Source organism: Ornithorhynchus anatinus, chromosome X1 (genome assembly GCF_004115215.2).
Source record: "Ornithorhynchus anatinus isolate Pmale09 chromosome X1, mOrnAna1.pri.v4, whole genome shotgun sequence".
NCBI classification, from domain to species: domain Eukaryota; kingdom Metazoa; phylum Chordata; class Mammalia; order Monotremata; family Ornithorhynchidae; genus Ornithorhynchus; species Ornithorhynchus anatinus.
In genome coordinates, this window is record NC_041749.1 from 42,476,524 (window position 1) to 42,500,547 (window position 24,024).

Consider the following 24,024-nt stretch of genomic DNA (forward strand, 5'->3'; position numbering starts at 1 on the left):
GGGATGGAGGTGGGGAGGGGTGGGAGTCCGGGGGAGGTCAGTTCAATTCTGGGGCCTGGGGTGGGCTTGTTTTGGGCAGGCCATGTGTCTGTTTACTGTTATACTGTATTCTCCCAAGCACTTAGTACAGCATTCTGCACACAGTAAGCACTCAATAAATATGATTGAATGAGTGAATGAAGGCAAGTCTGCAGTGTTAGGATTCAATACCAGGGATTATGTGTATAATTCTCTCTTGAGCTGGTTTTTCAAACGGTTTGGTTCTGTCCTCCAAACTACACTATCCTGGGTTGTTTTCCTGATCTGGATAGGGAAAATGCCTCAAAGGGCTGGAATCTGGTTTTCAGTCTTTCCACTCTGCCTGCTTTCCATGGCTCTAAATGGACTCTTCTCTGGGAATGAGGGATGTGGGGTGGGGTAGAGGGTGGGGGGAGAGGGGTGGACGAACCTGATGAAATGATTAGAACTTGGATTTGCAGTGTCTTCCCATGGTGGGACTATGATAATAGCTTAATGTTATTTTAGGGTGACCAGTGAAAACCCTGGCAGGAAAATTTTGGGGGAATTTCAGCCTGAATAAGGAATGTAGCTTCAAATAGGAAGCCTAGAGCTTCCATCAAGCGTTCCCAATTTGCTCAGGAAATTAATTCCAGGTTTGGGGAGGATGGTCCCTTGAATCTGAGCACAAAAGGGCAGAGAGTTTCCTCAGTGTACTAACAGGCGGGGTGGAGTAGGGGTAGGGATGGGGGTGGGGTGCCCCTTACCACTACCCACCCCAGTAGACAATCTGGGTCCAGCATCTTCCATCCAAAACAAGGAAAGCAGTGTGGCCTAGTTGAAAGAACATGGGGTTGGGAGTCAGAGGACATGGCACAGTGGATAGAGCACGGGCCTGGGAGTCAGAAGGTCATGGGTTCTAATCCCAGGTCCACCACTTGTCTGCGGTGTGAAGTGACTTCACTTCTCTGTGCCTTAGTTACCTCATCTGTAAAATGGAGTTTGAGACTGTAAGCCCCATGTGGGACAGGGACTGTGTCCAACCCAATTTGCGAGTGTCTGTCACATAGTAAGCGCTTAACAAATACCATAATAATAATTATTATTATCAGCATTAGTTCTGGCTCTGCCACTCATCTGTTGTTTGACCTTGGGCAAATCGCTGAACTAATCCTTGCCTCAGTTACCTCATCTGTAAAATGGGGTTGAAGATTGTGAGCCCCATGTGCGACATAGACTGTGTCCAACCTGATTAGCTTGTATCTACCCCAGCGCTTAGTACAGTGCCTGCCACACAGTAAGTGCTTATAAAAGAAGACAAATGGAAAATAAAAGATTTTTTTTATGGGACAAATGCAGGTCCCTCTTTTGCAGGTAGAAAGACTGAGTCCAGAAAAAGAAGGTAACACCCTGTGCTAATAGCAGGGTTGGGAACACAAGTTGAGGATGTGGTAAGATAGTTTAGCACCCCAGGCTCAGGGAGTGAGTGTAGTGGTTCCATCAAGTCTGGAAGAAACTTGGCTCTCTAAAGAAAACTGCCTTGGAAAGAGCTGGGTGGAGGTGGGATGGGATATTTTGCTTTTGCTATTGCTCTGACTTAGAAGACCTAGTTACTATTTGACATTTCATATTGGTGCTTTTAGCTAGATCCTAGAATTGCCCTATTTATGAAATTCAATATGTCTTTTAAAAAAACTAACAAAAAGAACCATAATTGTTTATTCTCATAATGAACCTTCGAGCTGCTTTTAGTAAGCTAGGCTACAGCTATTTATTCTGGTAGAAAGTTCAAAGGGCTTGATAAAATTCACGGAAGTTTGCTACATCAAAGGAAAATGTACAAATCGATTGTTTCCTCTCAGAATAGCCTTAATACTTTTTGAGAGAAACCTGTTGCTAAGAAGATACTGGGATTTCTTTTGACAATGACAATCAGACAATGGTCCTCTAAACCACAGGCTGTTTCAAATCTGGTTCCCTTTGAGAGGGTAGCTTTCTCCTCTTCTTCCTATCCTTTTAACAGTTTCTCTCCTTCCCATCTTTGTATTTTAGAAGCCAAGATTAATGACTTAAATGCATAAGGTGCTTAAAGCTTACACACATCCATCATTTCTCCAGGTATTGAGCTGAGGCCCTCAGGAGCCAATATTCACCTGGGAATAATAGACTTCGCCCACTCAGCCTTTCATTAGCAATATCAGAACAAGCCTGAGGTTTCACTCTCTTCTGTATCCACCAAATGCAGAAAGATAGGGACTAGCATGTTTCCTTTCTCCCTCCCTATTGCATGTCCATCTAACTTTCCACTTAAACCAGAACGTGCTATTTTGTGTTTTGCCAGTTTTGTAATTTTGCTTTCTGCCAAATGCTTTGAAAATTTCACCCTTTTTAAAAATGACAAACTAAGTTAAGAAAAACCGAGCCAAGAGCTTTCTTCATGCAGCACATGTAGTCATTTACTTATATTACTAGTTTAACGCAATATCTATGATATAATGAGACTTTGATTATCTTAACGGTCTCCCCACCAGTCTGAATATAAGTACTGTTTATATACTGAACAGCAAGTAACGCCCTCAAGGAAATGTCAAAAAATTATTTCAGAGCTTTGCCACATGTCAAACATTTGCTTTAGATTGGCTGTTTATTCAAAATGGATTTCCAAATTATTTTTAAATGTAATGCCTGATTTTTTTTGGCATGTGTGTGTGTGTGTGTGTGTGTGTGTGTATAAATATATATATATATGAAGGTAGAGCAAGGATCTGACAGCTGAAACACAGACTTGGGAGTAAGAGGTTGTGGGTTCTAATCCCAGCTCCATCACTTATCATCTGTGTGCCTTTGGGCAAATCAGTTAACTTCTCTATACCTCAGCTGCCTCATCTGTAAGACTGTGAGCCCCGCGTGGGACAACTGATTACCGTATATCTCTCCCAGTGCTTAGAACAGTGCTTGGTACATAGTAAGCACTTAACAAATACCATCTTTATTATTATTACCAAAAGGAAGAGCCATGGTTTGGATTTCCCAGGTCCCCTCCTGGATATTTACAGCCAAGTCAGTGATTCCATAACAGACTTGCTCAACCACTTCAGTGCCCTGGGGGAAAATTCATCATGGAGTCTTTTAACAGAATGGAAGGCTACAAATCATTGCTTTTCCCCAACAAGGCACTGTCATGACACTTCTCACACCATAACTGAAAATCTAGGTGTTGTCCACCAGGTTCAAACTATTTTTTAAATCCTCTCCTAGGGAGAGAGTTTCAAGGGCAGCATTTCCCCTGGGTTTTCTGCGCCCCAGTAGAAACTTTGCCACTTGTTCATGGAAATCAAATTTGCAAAAGTTCCAGAAGAAAAGAACTCGGGTATTTCATTAGCTTGTCCTTGGATCCCAGCCGCTGAGTGGAACTCCTAAGGGGTGACGGTTCAAGCTTCTAAAATCTGAGATCCAAGAGGGAGGGGTAAAGTCCTCCCTGCAGTTAGTTAAGGGAGAGGGGAAGCTTTTTCCATTTGTTTACCCTGAGTTGGGACAAACAGAATATGACTGCAAATATTCACCTCTCTCAAAATATGCTTAAAATCCAAATTGGAAAGTGAATTCAAACACACCACATGGCCTATTTACTGGTGGTAGAGATATTATCAATGGTATTTATCGCGTGCTTACAGTGGGCAGAGTACTGTACTAAGCACTTGGGAGAGTACAATCTAACAGATGGTAGACATGATCCCTGCCCACAGTGAACTCACAGTCTAGAGGGAATAGAAGTTACCTTTCATTCTATACATTAAGTACGTCACCCAAACTGGTTTTTAAGTGGGGATTTGGAAATGGCAATTTGTCAAGAGTGGTCATGGAGAGGGGAAGCGGGAGAGGGAATGGATGGGAGGGAGGGGTCCCACTCAGGAGCTGTTACCCTGGGGCGTTTCTGTCCAAAGAAAGAAACTCTCACTGAGCCCTGCATAACCACTGAGCTTGGAAATGACTCCTTCAAATGCAACATCTAGGGACAGGTGGTCTCTAATAGTCTCATGCTCGGTTGGATCCTGGTCAGACCCGTCTTGGTGGAGGATGGCCCATTGTGGAATCATTAAAGCAGACAAGCACATTATCACTTCCACGAAAGAACTAGACTCCTGTACCTTCCTCTCGCCACAGTATGTTTGCCACTGCAGCAGCAGAGAATTGGGGAAGCCGGAAAGTCATCAAGAAAAGAGAAAACAAAGCAAGATCAACACCTTCATCCTAGGGATTCAATTACAGAGTGAAGTTTAAGAAAGATCTCTGTAGGTTTTCATCCTCTTCATAAAAAAAGATTCCGGGGCGAAATACTGGAAATAAATGGTTGGCTCCAACCCCAAATTCACCTTCCTGACATATGAAAAGAATACACCACTGAACATGTCTCTATGTAATGGGCTCTATGCAGCCATGTGAAATTATGACTTGTGTTACAAAGGTTCCAGTGGCAGGAATGATTTTCCATAAGCTTTACACACCAAACGATGAATAACAAACCTTTCTCCAAAGACAAGAACTGCTCATTATCGCACCTAAAAGACTGCCGGGATTTCTTTTGGGAATGTATAGCAATAAGACCCTGTGTTCATTTAGAATTCACAATATCCTTAGGGAGACTTGCCCTTGAAATTCTGCCTTTAATAGTTCCCAATTATTTCATTTGACGCCAAAGATTGGCACTTTGTTTCTTTCAAGTTAGGAAAAATGTGCTTCATCTGAAGGGGTTTAAAATGCCTAGATTTCTGAGCAGGACAGCTCTTCTTGGTTGGGGAAAAGTGCTTGTAGTGGACTCATTCCTCACTGCATTGGGAGCTGACAGGTTATGGCTTCTATCCCTCCTCAGTTATTGATGCCCAAGATGAAGCCTGGGGCCCTGGCAGTGTTTCTGGGCCTCAACTGTGGGCAACAGGAAGCACATTTAGACTATGTACCACTGGGGCCCTGGCTAGATACTGTATTTACTCACATAATTGCCCCACTGTATAATTCCCATCCATCACCCCTCTGATTTTTGAGGAGGGAATTTAAAGTTTTTTGGTTTTTTTTAAAAACACATATGGGTAATTGTAAGAAGTAATAGTTCCCTCGTTGAGGTAGGAAGAGGAGAAATGTCGGAGTACAGTAACACTTAAGAGGAGTCTCTTCTTTAAAATATGCGCTCCACAGTAGGAAGAAGGTGTCCGTAACTCCAAAGAAACAGGCTCTTACTGGGGAAGGAGGAGCTCGCTGTGGGCAGGGAATGTGTCTATTTATTATTATACTGTATTCTCCCAGGTGCTTAATTCAGTGCTTTGCACACAGTATATGCTCAATAAATACAATTAAATGAATGAATGAGAGTTTCTTCCTTAAACCTGGCACAGTAGGAAGAAGAGAATGAGGGGGTTTGCAATAATTCACTGAGTGCCTATTGTATGTTGCACTTGGGAAAGAACAATAGAAGAAACAGTCTCAAGTGCCCTCTTTCGTCTTCCCTCCTTTCTCTTTTTTTTTCTACTTCTCTTTTTTCTCCTGCTTCTCTTATAACAGGACTCAATTGCCCATCTAAAGCTCCTCCCCTGTTTTGGAGATGTAAAAATTATGCAAAAGTGGGGCAAGTATGTGAGTAAACTAGGTAATAACATCTTGCCTAGTTAGGATCGTAACCCCAAGAAATCTAAGATTTTTGGACTTTCCCACTGGTGGACATGGCTACATAGTGTCTGTGGATCAGTGAATTGGTCTGTCCACCAAGTAAGAGGACACTATAGCTCTTAAAGGAAAACACTCAACCAATAAATATCTTTTACCCTTTGAGCTAGATTACAGCAAGAGCCAGATGATTTTAAATTGGTTTGTAAAATACTGGCCACAACAGATTATGATTTCAAGTTCTTTTAAAACCAAGAAGGGTAGAAGAAAGGGCCACCCATCAAATTTTGGGGGGTTGATGGGGGCAGGGATGGGGAGTGGTTGGGAAGGGGCAGTTCTTATGCAGCTGAGCTTTTCGGCCAGCTGCCTTTCCTGAACGTCAGTAAAGAAGAGCATTGGCAAAGATGCCAGCCCCGAGCTGTGGGAAACCCAACACGGATGCTGGCTTAGTGACCTGCCGAAGCTCATTCAGAAGAGGGTAAGGTTTGGTTCCTGGGGCTCATTCATTTGAAAAGGGGCTGAGAGGGGTCTGGAGGAGTGAAGGTGAGGATAATGAGGAGGGATTACTCCACCAGACCCTTCCCAACTCATACAGACCCCAGAAAGCCACCCACCGACTTCTCCCCTCCAATAGTGTAGGGCCGGGGCCCGGATTGGGGGAGAGAAGATCCGGTGCGTCACTGGATCCAGGGACTGAGGACACAGGAGAAACAGACCAGTATTTGTTCAGAATGATAGAAATCATACTGGATTGATTTATTTAGGGATTAAAGTGACAAAACCAAATAGATTTGCTGTTGGGTTAAAAACATCTCTTAAAAGAAAAGGAAAAAGTAAGCTTACGGGTCTTTCTGGCCGAGTCTTCAATAAAGAGAGAAGAAATGTCCTCGTCCACCCCCACCTCATTTTTAGCAATACAGGTATAGGCGCCGGTGTCTTCATAGCGGACGCTGCGGATGTGCAGTTCGCTCCCATTGGCTATGAAGAGAGTCAAAAACCATATCTCTGGCACGTCAGAATCACTGTCTACAACTGGGGGTCCCTGGGGGTCCCAGCATCAACCAGAGTACTCTGTCTTTGCTCTTGAGGAGTTTGGGGCTTCACAACCTGATCAGGCAGAAGCCAGAGCTTGAAAGAGGCTGAAAAATCATTCTGCCTGGTTTTATACTCATTTCTTCAAAGGAGAAAGGCAGACAGATCCTGTGAAATGTTGGGTGGAGGAAGGTAGGCCCAGACCATCGGGCCAGGAGATCAATGCTATCAAACTGTCCTCTGCTCCATGGAAAGCTTCCTGAGGGCAGGGTTCATGTCTGCTTACTCTATTGGACTCTCGCAAGTACTTGGGGCAGTGCTCGGCACACAGTAAGTGCTCCATAAATACTACTGATTAATGGATTGATAGACTGGAATTCACACTTTGGGAAATCCAACACTAGTATCTTAACTTTCAAAGCCTTATTAAAAGCATATCTCCTCCAAGAGGGCTCCCTAGACTAAGCCCTCATTTCCTCTTCTTCCACTACCTTCTGTGTTGCCTTTGTATTTGGATTAGCACCCTTTATTCACCCATCCCTCAGCCCCACTGATGTTCTTCCCCTTGACTCTATTTATTGCCATTGTTTTTGTCTGTCTCCCCCGATTAGACTGTAAGCCCATCAAACGGCAGGGACTGTCTCTATCTGTTGCCAACTTGTTCATTCCAAGTGCTTAGTACAGTGCTCTGCACATAGTAAGCGCTCAATAAATACTATTGAATGAATGTACAGATCTGTAATTTTATTCATATTAATCTCCTCCTTTAGACTGCAAATTCATTATGTAGAGACCGTATCTACTTACTCTGTTATATAGTACTCTTCCAGGAGTTTAGTGCAATGCTCTGAACACAATAAGTGCTCAATAAATATGATTGACTGGGCAGGTATGTGAGGTGGTTGAACAGTGAGCCTGGGGATGTAGCCATAACTGTTATATGCTATGATCCTCCCTCTAGGTCATGTAGACTCCAATAGCCAGTGGCTGACCTGGGATAATCTTTAGGTTTTCCTGTTTTATATAAGCATCATCCATCTCTATTCCCTACATATTCATTTCAATCAATCGAACTGATGCTTACTGTGGGCAGAGCATTGCATAAGCGCTTGGGAGAGTACAATATAACAAACACATTCCCTGTCCATAATGAGCTTATAGTCTTATCCTCAGTACATGTGGATATTAATTGGTACATTTAATGATTTATTTTAATTGGAATAATATGACAATGTTCGTTTACTCTCTTTGTATATATTTCTATCTCTGCTTGCCCCATTAGGAGCCCATCGGTTGGGAAATGTGTCTTTTTAAATGTGCTTTTGAAGGAACATGACCAAGTGAAAAAAGCACAGGGCTGGGAGTCAAAGGACCTGGGTTCCAATCCTGGTTCTATAACTTGCCTGCTGGGTGACCTGGGCAAGTCACAACTTCTCTGGGCTTAAACTGGGGTTCAGTACCTGTTCTCCTACTTAGATTGTGAGCTCAAAGAGGGAAAGGGACTATGTCCAATCTATCCTGTATTTACTTCAGTGCTTAGTTCCATGCTTCGCACAAGTACCACTGTTATTATCATCATCATTATTAATAACGATAATTTTATCAAATGCCTAGGGTAGCGCCCAGATCCCAGTAGGTGCTTAATAAATTCCATATCACCATTATACTACTACGATTACATTTGCTAAATGCCCCCAGAAAAGGTTTGCTATTCCCATGACATAAATTAACTCATATGTTTGCTCAAAACACTGGACATCTCTAGGGGAATTGCCTTCCTCTTTGTGGCTCGATGATAAAAGAATGATTTTTTTGTACAAATTGGTTTTTACTGATCATTAAAAATTGTTTTCACTTTTCAATGGATTTACAATAATCCTCTCTGCTCTTCACATCCTCGGAATAAGTTGTTTACTGCGACAGAGTTTTCACAGGATAGTTAATTTGGCTCGGATTAGGAAATGAAGATGGACAGCAGGTAAAGTAAAGCATTCAAAGTTCACCTCCACTTGTCAGTTGGAAAAATGAAAGATTCCCAGCTGGCATTTTAACAGCAGGCTGTTCAGTCATTGGACACTGCTGCACAATACAATATCAATTTTGCTAAAGTTGGATGGAAAAAATATAACTGCCTGTTGCAGAGAGACCACGTCCATATCCAACCCAGGTCTCCCTAAATGGTTAGAACAAACCTGATTCTTTTACAATCTCGGCTGTGGAAAACTAAACCTTACAGTTCAACTGCAAATAGTCTAATGGGCTCAGGTGTCAAGGGTGCAAAGAAGCTGAAATTGGCTCTTACCTAAAAGTGTCAGCTGCTTGGACAATTTCGGTATGATGCCCATGCCGTTTTTTAGCCAAGAAATTCTGGGGGCGGGAATGCCTTCCGCGTGACATTTCAGACTTGCAGAGACTCCTGGTTCCTGGGCCTGCGTTTCAGGGTGAACTCGAATGACGGGTGGCACTGGGGAGAGAAACCATAAGGATTTGGAACCAAATTTACCAGCTTTCTAATTCTGTTTCCCGAAGTACCAGCTCTGGGGTGTGCTCGGAATGAGACCAGGAGAGATAACCCAGCTCCATTCCAAATCTACGGGCAAAATGGTGGTTCTATCACAATGGATTTGGGCAACAAGCCACAGAGGAAACCCATGAAATAAAGATTGCTAACAACAATGTCTGCCTTTTCATTTCCATTTTTCTTTGCTAATCTTCATTTAAACCAGAGTCGCCCAGATTTTTAATACTTTTAACTAAAACACTGAGGGAAAAATTGTAACTGAAATCTCTCTCACTCTGAAAGAGTGAAATACAGATAAGTTGTTTCTTTTGTTACATAGTAGTTAATTTATTGAAAGGAGACATTTAATGAAGCACCTCTAGATGCCCATTGGCAGAAATACTAATTACATTACAGTTAGACAAGACCAATTGATTTCCAATCCTGTGATTTCAGCCTTCAATCATTCTTTGCTAACTCACCTTGGCTTGGAGGGAGTCCTCAAATAATTCGGAGAGATAAACACACAGTTTTTGGGGTGGAGACTGTTACATTCTGCTAAATGGCTAGGGATCGTGTCTAATTTTAACCTGTAATTTTTCCTAGTGCTCAAAATGGTGCCTGGTCCCTAATAAATACTATTAGTACTACCATTCTATTTACTCTTGAGATGTAATGATTCAAGGTCTGTGAATGATGCCTTCTTCAGGGATTCCAAATGATTCATCCAGTCTTTTAATGGAACCCAAGCCAGATTACAAGCTCCCTGAGGGCAGGGACCATTTCATTTATTTCTAATGCAGGAACAATTGGTGTCACATGGGAGGAAAATGGGAAGACCATTGCCTCATATGCTCCAAGTTCACACTATCCTTAGAAGCATACTAAGTGCTGGGGTAGATACAAGATAATCAGGTTAGATCCAGTCAATGGCCTTCCTGAGGCTCACAGTCTTAATCCCCATTTTACAGATGAGGTAACTAAGGTACAGGGAAGTTAAGTGACTTGCCCAAGGTGAAACACCAGACAAATGACAGGATTAGAACCCAGGCCTTCTGACTCACTGGCCTCTGCTCTTTCCAGTAGGCCATGCTAATTCACCCTACTCCCTTTCACGTTTACATCATCCTTGCATTAGATTTGTACCCTCTAAGCACTGATATTCATCCCACCTTCAGTCCCACAGCACTCATGTACATATCCATAAGTTATTTTAATATCTGTCTCCCTGACTTGAATCTAAGTTTCTTGTTGATTATGTCTATCACCTCTGTTGAACTGTACATTCCCAAGCACTTAGTACGGTGCTCTGCAAACAGTAAGCACTCAATAAATACCATTGATTGATCAATCGATTGATAGGTCTGCTGAAGCATGGAAATCAAACCACAGTTCCCAATAAAATAATAATAATAATAATGATAATAATTATGGTACTTGTTAATCATCATCATAATACTACTAATACTTGTGGTATATGTTAAGTGATTACCATATGCCAAGCACTGTTCTAAGAACTGGGGTAGATACAAGTTAATCAGGTTGGACACAGTCCCTGTACCACATGGAGCTCACACTCTTAATCCCCATTTTACAGGTGAGGTAACTGAAGCACAGAGACATTAAATGACTTGCCCAAGGTCACACAGAAGACAGGTGGTAGAGCTGTGATTAGAACCCAGATCCTTCTGATTCCCAGGTCCATGCTGTATCTACTAAGGCACACTGCTTCTCGAGGGGAACTGGTGGATGGGGATGAGGATGTTGCGGGAGAGGGGTTACACCTGGGAATCTGTCCATGGGGCTGAGGATAATGAGGGAGAGGACTTACTGCTGGGGACTAGTGGTTGGGACCCAATATACAGGATGAGAGGGGCTACAGCTGGGGTCAAGTGGGTGGGATGGAGGATAATTGTGCAAAATTCCAAGCAGCTGTCAAGACACTGGACATGGTCAAAAGAAGTCACCTAGGTCATTTTGATGCAAATGAGTTGGAGATAAAAGGCCAAAATGATGGCAAAACATCAACTGCACCAGTGACATTTTGTAGCACACAAGGACTCAGGAGAGAGGCTTTCAGAAGCCTGGATCGTGACTCATAACTCAAATTAGAGAAAATGTGCGACAGGTGGGTGGGATGCCCAAATGGAAGAGATCCAGGTCTGTGCAGACCATAAGCCAACATCACTAAAGACATTATATGGCCCAGTTCATGCCAACCCAGGATCTCTAAAGAGTGAAAACACCTCCAATCTCATCAGAAATGGGGAATCCTAAAAAAATACAAGAATATTTCAATGTTCTCCCCAGTATGCCTTCAACTATTGAAGATTGAGGCCCTGCAAAACATACAAAAACTTCCACTAACCCAAACTACCGGGGGAATCCCCGGAGCAGTTGGAGCCATGAAAAACAGCAGAGCACTTGGATCCAATGGCCTTATTGCTGAAATCTACAAACCTAGAGGAAACTCTATTTAAGCACACATGCAAGCTATTCCTCAGCATATGGATCCCTGAGAATATGCCACAGGAACTCAAAAATACCACCATCATTGCCATCTACAAGGAAAATGGTGAAAGATCAGATTAAGGGAATTAATTGCAGCATCTCTGCCGCATACTTGCTGTGTGACCTTGGGCAAATCACTTCACTTCTCTATGCCTCAGTTTCCTCATCTGCAAAGACAGGGATTCAGTGCCTTTTCTTTCTCTGATCTAGACTGGGAGCCCCATGTGGGATCTAGTTATATTGTACCTACCCCAATGCTTAGTACCGTGCTTGGCACATGTTAAGCAGTTAACAAATATAACAATTATTATTATTAATAGTATTATTTCCCAACCACTTAGTGCAGTGCTCTGCACACAGTAAGCATTTAATAAATACCATTGACTGATTATGCCAAGGTTGCATGTGCGGGAGACTGTGGGGGAGGTGGTGTTATCTGGGAGGGGATCAGTGGGAGGACAGGGTTTGGGTGGGAATGCAGAGTTCCATTTTGGACATGGTATGTTTGTGGTGTTGGTGGGACATCCAAGTAGAGATGTTCTGAAGGCAGGAGGAAATGTGAGACTGCAGAGAGGAGAGTAGTTGGATAGTGGGGAGGTAGATTTGGAAATCACCCATGTCGAGATGGGGGTTGAGGCTGAGGGATCAAATGGATTTTCCAAGGGCGTATGTGTAGATAGAGAATACAAGGGAACCCAACCTTGAGGACTCATACAGTAAAGGGGTGGGATGCAGAGGAGAAGCCTGTGAAAGAGACTGAGAAGAAGTGGCCAAAGGGGTAGGGGGAGAACCAGGAGAAGACAGTGTCTGTGAAGCCAAAGTTAGATACTCTTTTCAGGTTCTAATCCCTCCTCTGCCACTTGCCTGCTGTGTGACCTTGGGCAAGTTACTTAACTTCTCCGTGTCTCAGTTACTTCATCTGTAAAATGGAGATTAACACTGAGCCTCATGTGGGTCATGAAGTGTGTCTAACCTGATAATCTTGTATCTATCTTAGCACTTAGTACAGTGTCTGGCACATAATAAGTGCTTGACAGATACCATTAAAAAATACAAGCCATTTTCCTGACATGATGGTGGGGGAATAAAGGGGAAGGGAGGCAGAGGAATCCTACTGAATTGAAGAGAACATGTTTGCAGTACTATAACAATGGAGATGGCTCACCCAACATACCCATAATTCTCATTGAGTCCAGCACCTCCTTTTCATAACAATTTCATAATGACAAGATACTAAGTCTTCTTCAATGCAAAAAAAGAAATCCCCACTATTTTTCACTTTCCCATTTCAACTTAGGATCTCAAGAGAAGAGCAAACAAGAACAGGAGGAACAATCCACAACCTACAAGTTCCCTCAAGTGATTGTTACCTAAAGGGATCAGTCTTGGTAATCTTGGACAATCCTGGATTCTTCTATCTGTTTATCTCCCGAAGAGCAGCAGCTTCCACCTAATGACTGGGAAATCAGTCCCAGTGTACTTGCACAGATCAAGTTGGCTTGTGGCTTTCCGTGGCCCTCAAAGAAACTACGCCAGGGAACAAGGTTTGCTATTTCTGCCTCTTTCATTATGATAGTTTAAATTGAGAGAGCTTGAAAGAGAAGACAGTGGGGCCCTGGGAGTCAACCAGGGACTGTGCTTGTTTTCTCAAAGATGGACTAAAAATTCAGTTGCCTCAAATGTTGTGATGGTTTTTGGTCTCTTGAGATCTAAGCGCCATCAGGACGAGAACAAATTCCAAGTGAAAGAGCTGAATGCATCTCGTTCCAAGAGTCTGTCAGAGTGAGTTTACTGCCTGCAGGGGATTATTTATATAAAGTTGCATTTGGAATTGTAAAGGGGATAGAAGAGATGGCTGAGTTTCATAATAAAGTGGTCAGACTGTCCAAGGGAGGTGTTTTTTTTTTTCCAGTTTGATTGGGTCACGAATGAACAGTGGGGAGAGGCTTTGCTGCAGAGCTCTCAAAATGGAAAAGATGGGAGTTCCAACTTGCTGGTTCCAGCCCCCAGGCCTCTTAAAAAGGTATTACCTGGAAATACAAAGTGACTGAAAGAACTGGGGGGAAAAAAATCTCTCTATCCAGAGTAGTTTGTACCCCGTGGCTCCGGCTGGCATGTAGCTGGGACGAGGAGCAAGAAAGTCTTTGGCTACTTCCTCTGTTGGCCAGCCCAGCATTCAACATTGTTCCCCGGGGCTGGGACAGTCACCCCATCACCTCGGGGAAGAGTGAGGTGGGGGGATCTGGCTGTCATGTTCAATTCTAGAGATTCCCCCAAATGGACACGCTGTGATGTCGGAGTAGGAAGGCTGCTCAGGAAAGGAGCTGAGATGGAAAGGCCGGAAGCCTGGAAGATGAAAGGCACAAGATCATCCATCAGTGGTACCTGCTGACCAAAAGTGTGGATCTATCCGGGACAAGGATGAAGTGGAAGCCACGTTCTCTCCATGGCCAGAAACTACGGCACTGAACCACCATATCTAACCAAAGATACCACTTTGTCTAGGGCTCAGCTGCATCTGTTAACGGAGGCATCGATCTCAGCATATTTTTTTATATGCTATTTTTTAAGCTCTTACTATGTGCCAAGCACTGTACTAAGGTATGGGTTGATTCAAGCTAAACAGGTTAGACACAGTCTATGTCCCACATGGGTCTAACCAGTTCCCCCACAGATGGGGTAACCGAGGCACAGAAAAGTTATGTTTGCCCAAGATCATGCAGCAGACAAGTGGCAGAGCAGGGATTAGAACCAAGGTCCTTCTGACTCCCAGGACCATATTCTATCTCCTAGGCCATGCTGCTTCTCCAGGTCAGATATCTGCTGGGTGACCTGGGCAAGTCACTTCGCTTCCCTGTGCCTCACTTACCTCAACCATAAAATAGGGATTAAGACTATGAGTCCCTTGTGGGACACGGACTACGTCCAACCTGACTACCTTGTATCTACCCCAGTGCTTAGTACAGTGTCTGGCACATAGTAAGTGCTTAATAAATACTGTAAAAAAAAAAATCAACTTCAGGTTTCCCAGTTTCCAAGTCACTGCTGGGGAAGTGGAAAAAGCCACCAAATTTCCTTCTGGGCAAAAGCAGGCTGGGCTTGCCTGAGACCCGGTGATGTGAATCTAGAGCTCATTAATTTCCAGTGGTTTCCAGGGGCTGACAAGCTGGAAGAGCTGAAGAGGGGTCGATCATTGTCTAGAAGTGTCTGGGCCTTCTTGTTAAGTCTACTCAGGTTGTCTCCCCTGGAACAGCGCTCTACACAGACTTTTATAACCCTGGTAACTTTGTGGAGAAGGCTGGTTTAATACATTTCTGGTTGCCCTATTCTTTGTGCTTCCCTGGAAGGGAGGTTTGGAAGAGGAATGCACACTGCCTCGGGGAGCTGTTGGAACGGAATCCATCTCTTCGGGAAGATCATATCCAACAATAATAAAATGTGATGCTTAGTTCTGCAACTTCAAAAATGGATTGCTCACATCTAAGCGTTCCAAATAATAGCTGGTTTTCTCATGACGACAACAATTTTTGCTCAAGGTGAAAATAGAGCAACACATTTACTTGGGTATTTAATCTACATTTCCATTTTATAGGTGGACAAGTTTTACTTCTCCTGTAGTTCTAAAGTTCTTTCCATTTCTTGATTAATATTTTTTCCCAAAGATGTTTATTTCCCTATTTTCTTCCCTTTTCCCACTAGTTTATTTCCCTCTAATACCAACCTATGCACAGTCTCTGGGTCTCCCCTCACCCATCGTCATCCCCTTGCTCAAGACCTAATAATCATCATAACAATAATAGTATTTGATAAGTGCTTACTATGTTCCAGAGACTGTACTTAGCACTGGAATAGACACAAGACGATTGGATTGGACACAGTCCCTGTCCCACACAGGGATCACAATCTTATGACTCATTTTACAGATGAGGTAACTGAGGCACAGATAAGTGAAGAGACTTGCCCAAGTTCACACAGCAGACAAGTGGCGGAGTGAGAATTAGAACCCAGGACCTGCTGACTCCCAGGCTCATACTCTATCCACTAGGACACGCTGCTTCTCTAGGCCATGACCTCCCTCATTCCTGGAACTCCCTCCCTCTATGTATCCGGGAGACCTGCACAATCCCTATCTTCAAAGTCCTGTTGAATCACTTCTCCTCCAGGAAGCCTTCCCTGAGCAAGCCCTCATTCCCCACCTTATTTTCCCTCCTTCTTGCCTCATTCATGCACTTAGTCCCACCACCTAAGCACTTAGGTATTGACCCCAGCCCCCCTCCCACAGCACCTTTGTACACCTTATCTACAGTTGCTTCCCTTACCTGTGGTGAGTTATTAGACTGTGCTCCTTAAGGTAGGCATGATGCCTACCAACTGCATTGCATTCGCCAAGCACTTAAGCACAAAGCTCTGCCCAAAGTAAGGGCCCAATAAATTCCACTGATTGATGTTTGACTGATAGAACCCAACATGCAATGGGTAGAAAGGGTTTTCAAATGAAGTCCAGGAAATGACCCCTCCCCCCGACAAATCCAAGCACAAAGCATCCATCCAGTCAACTGAAACCCCATAACTCCTAAGGAGTAGCAGCTCATCCCTCTGCTGTTACCCTCCCCTTCTCCCCAGCAAAACATGCAAAAATTGCTTTTACAGCTATGTTTCAAATTTACTGGCATATTTCTGCCGCCTCTCATCTTGCCTTCCTCTCATTTGGAAAGGATCTATCCTTCCCATCCACCATATTTTTCTGTTATATATTCAGAAGGTTTAAGAGTGAAGGTGTTCTAAAATGTTCTTGGTATACCAAGTGTGATGGTTGTTTTCTTTACTAAAACTATTATGCTTAAAAAGAGGGGAGAAAAGCAGTATGAGAAGCAGCATGGCCTGGTGGATAGAGCAAATGCCTGGGAGTCAGTAGGAACTGGGTTCTAATCCTGGTCCCACCAGTTGTCTGCTCTGTGACCTTGGGGAGGTCACTTCACTTCTCTGTGCCTCAGTTACCTTATTTATAAAATGGGGATTAAGACTGGGAGCCCCATGTGGGCCAGAAACTGTGTCCAACCTGATTATCTTGTATCTACCCTAGCGTTTAGTACAGTGCCTGGCCAAAGCAAGTGATTAACAAATACCATAAAAAAAGAAAATGGCAGAAACAGACAAATAATTGTTGAAGGCAAGCAAAATAGGACTTTCCCATTAATCACTGCAAAGATTGTCATACCAAAGACAGTCTGAGCAAAGGCTATAATGTGGAGCTAGTGCTAACTGCTTGGGAGAATACAACAGATGTGAAAGTCATGATTCCTAGAGCGTCTACTCTAATAGGGAGACAGGTAAATCCTTGATTATTTAAAAAAAATAATGGAGGCAAGGAGAAGAAATAGAGATACAGTTTAGGTTCCTGGTGAGTGGGGATCATTTTTAAAAGTTTTTAAGGGTATTTATTAAGTGCTTACTATGTATCAGGCACTGTACTAAGTGCTACGGTGGACCCAAGCTAATCAGGTTGGACACAGTTCATGCTCCACATGGGGCTCACAGTCTTAACCCCCTTGTTACAGATGAGGTAACTGAGGCACAGAGAAGTGAAGAGACCTGCCCAAAGTTCCACAGCAGACAAGTGGCAAAGCTGGGATTAGAACCCAGGTTCTTCTGACTCCCAGGCCTGTGCTCTATCAACTAAGCCTCACTGTTTTTACAGTCCTGCACCACTTCATGTCTACCAAACGTTTTCCCAAGTGCTTAGTACAATGCTCTACGACCAGTAAGTGCTCAGTAAGTACCACTGATTGATTGATTGATAGTGGCATCAATAGCCGGAAGGCAGGGTGGCCTAGTGGGAAAAAAAAACCATGGGACTCTGGGAGTTAGGAGACCTGGGTTTAAACCCAACTCCATTTGCCTGCTGGGTGACTTGGGAGCTAATGGGTTTGTAATATACATAGTTTAAAACTTTTAGTCAGTCACTTGTGAAAACAAAAGATTCAAAGACACCATTTCCTTTCCTCATATGCTTTTCCTTTCCACAGGCACCCTTCCTACTTTCCTGCAGGCATCCTGCTGCCCATGTTCTTCTGGCCCAGCCCCTCAGCCCCAGTTGGAATGCCCCCAGTTTCAGATTCAAACCCTCTGGATCCTTCCCTTGGGATTTTTGAGTGCCAGGGGAGAACTGCTGCCAATCCACATGACCTGTTCCCCCACTGGGGTAACAGCCTCGATCCTAAGGGATTCTAGATCTGGACCCCCCCCTTTTTTTTAATGGTACTTGTTAGGCACTTACTATGTGCCAGGCACTGCGCCAAGTGTTCGGATAGATGCAAGATAATCAGGTTGGACAAACTCCATGACCCATGTGGGGATCCTGTTCTTAATTTCTTTTTTACAGATGAGGGAACTGAGGCACAGGGAAGTGAAGAGCTTGCCCAAGGTCCCTCAGCAGACAAGTGGTTAAGCTGGGATTAAAACCCAGGTTCTTTGGACAATCAGGCTAGTGCTCAGTCACCCAGGCCACACTGCTTCGCACGACCAGGCAGCGGAGTAAGTACCACTAGCCTCAAGGGGAAGACAGTGTCAAGGATGAATGTCATAGCCCCACAGGTGCCTATTTATGCTGAACCTTGCAAATCCATTTTCCCAAGGCATGAAATATGCTTTTAGATTCTGCCTAGGTACCACCCTATACTCCAGACTTAGACAGGCCACCGTGGAGGCCCCTGTTAATACTTTGAATGTGTGCTCCTGCCATCTGTGGCTGGCGCAGGCTTATTGTTCTCTGTTTGGGTCTAGTGGCACGGCTGGGACTAGACACCAGGTTTCATCGCTTCAGGCTTCTCAGAGGGAACCATTCTCTTTAATTACCCATCCAGCTGCCCCTGATAAGTAAACATACTTGGTACTACATCTGGCAGTCTATACAACATGGAGCACTTTCAACAGCTCGGTCTATTTTGTCTTTCTTGCCTTTGAGAAGCAGCGTGGCCTAGTGGAAAGAGCACAGGCCTGGGAGTCAGAGGCCCTGGGCTCTAATTACGTGCTGGGTCATCTTGGGCAAATCAGTTCACTTCTCTGTGCCTCAGTTCCCCCATCTGCAAAATGGGGATTCAATACCTGTTCTCACTCCTACTTAGACTTTCAGCCCCATGCAGGACTTGATTACCCTGTATCTACCCCAGTGCTTAGTGCAGTATTTGACATATGAGAAGCAGTGTGGCCTAGTGAATAGAGTCCGGGCCTGGGAGCCAGAGGACCTAGGTCCTATTCCTGGCTCCGCCACTTGTCTGCTGTGTGACCCTGGGCAACGACTTCACTTTTCTGTGCCTCAGTTACCTCATCTGCATAATGGGGATTAAGTCTGTGAGCCCCACTGACTACATGGGCTGTGTTTGACCTGATTACTTTGTATCTACCCCAGTGCTTAGAACAGTGCCCGGCACATAGTAAGCACTTAACAAATACCATTAAAAATAATAAACACTTAACAAATGCCACACTTCTTATTTTTTTTTCCAGCTGGAGAGAGTGACTGCCATCTCATAAAAATGGCACTAGAAAGTCCTGTTTCATCCTGCCCAGAGGAAGAGAATTTCTTTTTGGCAAGTCACCCACCCACTTGCCATTCCTTAGCCATATCCTAAAGCCACTGGGCTTCCCCTGTGCCCTGTGCTGTGTGTGACAAACAGCTGAATGGGTGCATGGAAGGAGAGGACAGATGGAGGCAGACTTTCTGGGGGATGTAGTGGTGTCATACATAGATTGGTAGGGGCAATAGTCATCTGGACTTCAGCGGGTTTGTCCCTTGTTCATTAAGGATATGGCATTAGACAACTCTACGTCCAGGATTTTTTTAAGTCTCCAGTTTCCCTCCTCCTCAGCTCCTGCCTCCAAGTCCTAAGGCTTGGAAGCGGCACCCACATTCACAGGGCCTTGGGAGAGGAATGCAAAATATCTGGAGCTACAGGGGAGGTTAGGGGTCTGCCCAGAAATGTTCTAGGTGCCCTCAGGTGAGCTAATGCAAAATGGCTCCTAAGGTGACATTATTTCACATAGTGTGCCCAGCATAACACACTGGATGTCACGGGCGTCTGTCCATTGCCCAGGATCTACCCTAGATATAAGGGGACCACCAGGCTCTCCTCGCCATCCTCTTATTTTAATTTGTGAAACTGAAAAATCCTTCCAAGTCCCTTCCTGCATCCCTTTGACAGGGTGACACTCACTCAAAGGAAGTGAGTGCCCCACATTCAAAGGAAGGGGGAGTAGACACTGTAGAAAGGAAATTCACTCTTAAGGCTGCCCACCCTGAGGGAAGACTAATTGGATTAAGCTTCCTGGCCCTCCACCTAGAACACAGCTAATGACAGGGGATGCTTGGGAAAGGAAGAGAGGGCTAGTGAGTTTGGGAGGAAGTCCCCTTGGCATTTTGGGGAGAAGATTTGGGCTGGGACTCCGCAGATAAACAAGGTGCAGAGAGGGATCTGAGATGTGGGGGCTCAGGAGACCTAGAAGGTGTGGGGTTCAAGGGGTTACGGTCCCAGAGGGCTGAGGCTGCTTCCTGTGAGGACAGGAGACCTACCCTAGTAACCAAAGACCCAAGGGGAAGGGTGAAACTATAACTGAGAAGCAGAGTTGTCTAGTGGATAGGGCACAGGCCTGGGAGTCAGAAGGACCTGGCTACTAATCCTGGCTCCTCCACTTGTCTGCTGTGTGACCTTGGGCAAGTCATTCACTTTTCTGTGCCTCAGTTTCCTCATCTGTAAAATGGGGATTAAGAATGGGATCCCCACCTGGGAGAAGGACTATGTCCAACCTGATTAAGCTTGTATTGACGCCAGCACTTGGTACAGTGTCTGACATGTACAAATGCCATTAAAAATAAACAAACCTGGGACATACCAAGAGAAGGAGGGAAGGGACCAGAAAACCACCCCAAAACAAATTTCAGCTAGGGGAAAGGCCCCTATTACTATTACTAGATCCCTTAGGGTAAAACCATCCACCTGCTTTGGAGAAGTTGTGCCAGTGAGTTATCAGTGCCCCCACATGCATTGAAACAGAGGGGCAGCAGACAGTATCCACCACCAAGCACAATCAAACCTCTCCTGTACTTTACAAAAGGTTGTGCCCCTGGTGCCCAGAATCTCCCCATTGTCGAGCAATTGACTCTTCCTTGATGATGGGGAAGCCACCTTGGAAAGCAGAATCCTACAAAGGAACCAACCTTGTTCCCTCCTACCTCACTTTCCTTCTTTCCTTCTACAGCCCAGAGCACACGCTCCGCTCCTCTGCCGCTAACCTCCTCACTTTGCCTCATTCTCGCCTGTCCTGCCATTGACACCTGGCCCACATCCTACTTCTGCTCTGGAATGCCCTCCCTCCTCACATCCGCACAACTAGCTCTCTTCCCCCCTTCAAAACCCTGCTGAGAGCTCATCTCCTCCAGGTGGCCTTCCCAGACCCCCTTTTCCTCTCCTCTTCCTCCTCTCCCCATTGCCCCTACTCCCTCCCTCTGCTCTACCCCCTTCCGCCCCACAGCACTTGTGTATATTTGTACATATTTATAATTCTATTTATTTTATTAATGATGTGTATATATCTATAATTGTATTTATCTATTTTGATGCTACTGATGCCTGTCTACTTGTTTTGTTTTGTTGTCTGTCTCCCCATTCTAGACTGTGAGCCTGTTGTTGGGTAGGGATTGTCTCTATCTGATTGCAAATTGTACTTTCCAAGCACTTAGTAAGTGCTCTGCACACAGTAAGTGCTCAATAAATGTGATTGAATGAATGAATGAATCCTGATTTACTCCGGTGGGGGCCATGCTGGCTGGCCAATGGAAAAGGGCTGTCTAGCATTCAATCAGTCATTTGAATTTATTGACTGCTTACTGTGTGTGGAATCCTTAAGCGTTTGGAAGAACACAGTATAGCAGAGTTGGTGGACACCTTCCCTACTCATGACGACCTTACAGTCTAACTGAACATCTCACCATTTGGCAGGAAGGTTTTCAATCCTCTAATGCCAGTGGAAGCACAGGGGGGCGTCCCACAGATTTCAAAGGATCTCAAAAGGCCACAAAGTCTGCATTTTCCCTCCTCTGCTAGAACCATATGTAAAACGGGGGCTTAGCTGGCCTTCTCCATTAAATATTTTCAGGTGTTCTGATCCTGGAGTGAGTATCCATGGGGTGGCTGGGGGTGGTTACGTGCCTGACAACCTTGCTGTTCTGTACTCTCCCGTGTACTTAATACGGTGCTCTGCCTACAGTAAGTGCTCAATAAGTTCCACTGATCGGTTGATGGATAGACTTTGTTAATGGTGAAGATTAAATGGTCATGCACTGACTCCTGCTCACAGGATAATAACTATTCCATTAGCCAAAAAAAGTCATTCCATGGTCAACGGATTTACACACTCACATCACTCCTCTAATCCTAACCTACACTCTTGTTGTTCGATCTCACCTATCTTGCTGCCAATTCCTTGTCAAAGTCTCGCCTCAGGCCTGGAACTCCCTCCCCCTTCATAGCTGACAGATGATCATTCTTCCCACCTTAAAAGCCTCATTATAATCACAACTCCTCCAAGAGGCCTCTTCTAAGTCCTTAATTCCTCTACTTTGTCTTCTTTTCTGTGTCGTCCCTGAACTTGGATTTGTACGATTCATTCATCCCACTCTCAGCCTCACAGCACTTATGTGCATGTCCATCATTAATTTTAATGTCTGTAAGCTTCTTTAGACTGTAAGCTCCTTGTGAATAGGGATTATGTTTACCAACTCCGTTATAGTGAACTCTCACAAGCGCTTAACACAGTTCTCTGCACATAGTAAGCCCTCAATAAATATGACTGATTGATCCTGTACCTTCCTCATATCCACTTAATTTTTGAAGTCCCACATCTGCCACTTGCCTTCTGTGTGACCTTGGGTAGGTCACAACTTCTCTGTGCCTCAGTTTCCTAATCTGTAAAATGGGGATTCAATACCTGCTCTCCCACCTACTTAGAATGTGAGCTCCTGTGGCACAGGGACTGTGTCTGATCTGCAAAAGCTCTACCCATCCCAGTGCTTAAAACAGTTCTTGGCACATAATAAGCTTTTACAAATGCAAAGATTATTATTAATTATGATGATCTAATTCCTGTTTAGACTATGTTCTCCGACAGCAAGATAAAAAGCCCCCAAAGTAAGCTGATGCTCTGTTCTCCATGAATAAACAGGTACCCATCTCATACAGATGTTACACAATTTAGTCTGCCATCAGCATTCAGTGGAATGGCAAGTTAGAAACTATGGGTGATTATCAGTCAGGCCCAAGAAAAATGGTCAAGCATCTGAAGCTGATGACATTCCTGACCAAGCCCTCATTTCCCCAATTTACCCCCCCTTCTGCTGCAGAAAAGACAATGGACCTCAAAGCAGCAGTGTGGCCTAGTGGATAGAACAGGGAGCTGGGAGTCAGGAGGTCCTGGGTTCTAAACTTGAATCCGCCATGTGTCTGCTGTGTGACCGTGGGTAAATCACTTAACTTTTCCATGCCTCAGTTCCCACATCTCTAAAATGGGGATGAAGATTTTGAGCTCCATGTGTGACATGAACATGGACTATGTCCAACCTGATTAGCCTGTATCTACCTCAGTAGTTACTATCGTGCCTGGCACATAGAAAGTGCTCAATAAATTTTTTTTTAAAAAAGGTGCCACCAGAATTATCATTTTCAAAAGAAAGAGGACAGAGCTTGTGGTGGAAGTGACCAGATAGTGCAACTCTTCCACCACCAGAAAGATCCCAGGCAGACTTTAGTAAAATATAGTTAGCCAAACATTATCCAATTCGCAACATGACTTCAGATCAAAAGGCAGATGACACATTTGCTGCAGGACAGACACAGGAGAAAAGGCACCAGAAGAGACCTTTCTGCTATACCTACGGATCTGACCGAGGCATGGGATACCATCCAAAAACCAGGACTCTGACCACTATTAAAGCAAATCCTGCGGTTCCAAGAACATCACCAAGCTATTCGGGCAACTATATGCCAGTAGCTGGTGAAATCAGGCTTAACATTCAATGGTCTGATCCTATCCCTTATGCCATCAAAATAAATTATACTGGCCTCGTGGAAAGAATTTGGGGCCTAGGAGTCAGAATGACCTTTGTTCTAACTCCACCACTTGTCTGCTATGTGACCTAGAGCAAGTCACTTAACTTCTTTGTGGCTCAGTTACTGCATCTGTAAAATGGGGATTAGGACTGTGAGCCCTATGTGGAACAGGGACTGTGCCCAACCTAATATGCTTGTATGTATCCCAGAGCTTAGTTCAGTTCC

General features: G+C 44.3%; 1 protein-coding gene across 2 annotated transcripts in view; it reads right to left on the minus strand.

Moving 5' to 3' along the window:
* The window catches only part of FSTL4 (follistatin like 4), a 661,388-nt gene that overhangs the window by 25,058 nt on the left and 612,306 nt on the right, over positions 1-24,024 (minus strand). The window contains exons 9-11 of one of the 2 annotated variants that reach the window (XM_029050942.1): positions 8,990-9,151; positions 6,499-6,633; positions 4,146-4,172 (exon numbers count right to left, since the gene is read on the minus strand). In XM_029050942.1, coding sequence (XP_028906775.1) covers positions 4,146-4,172; positions 6,499-6,633; positions 8,990-9,151 — 324 coding nt within the window. The remainder of the gene's footprint in view (positions 1-4,145; positions 4,173-6,498; positions 6,634-8,989; positions 9,152-24,024) is intronic. The other variant, XM_029050943.1, reaches the window with a different exon arrangement.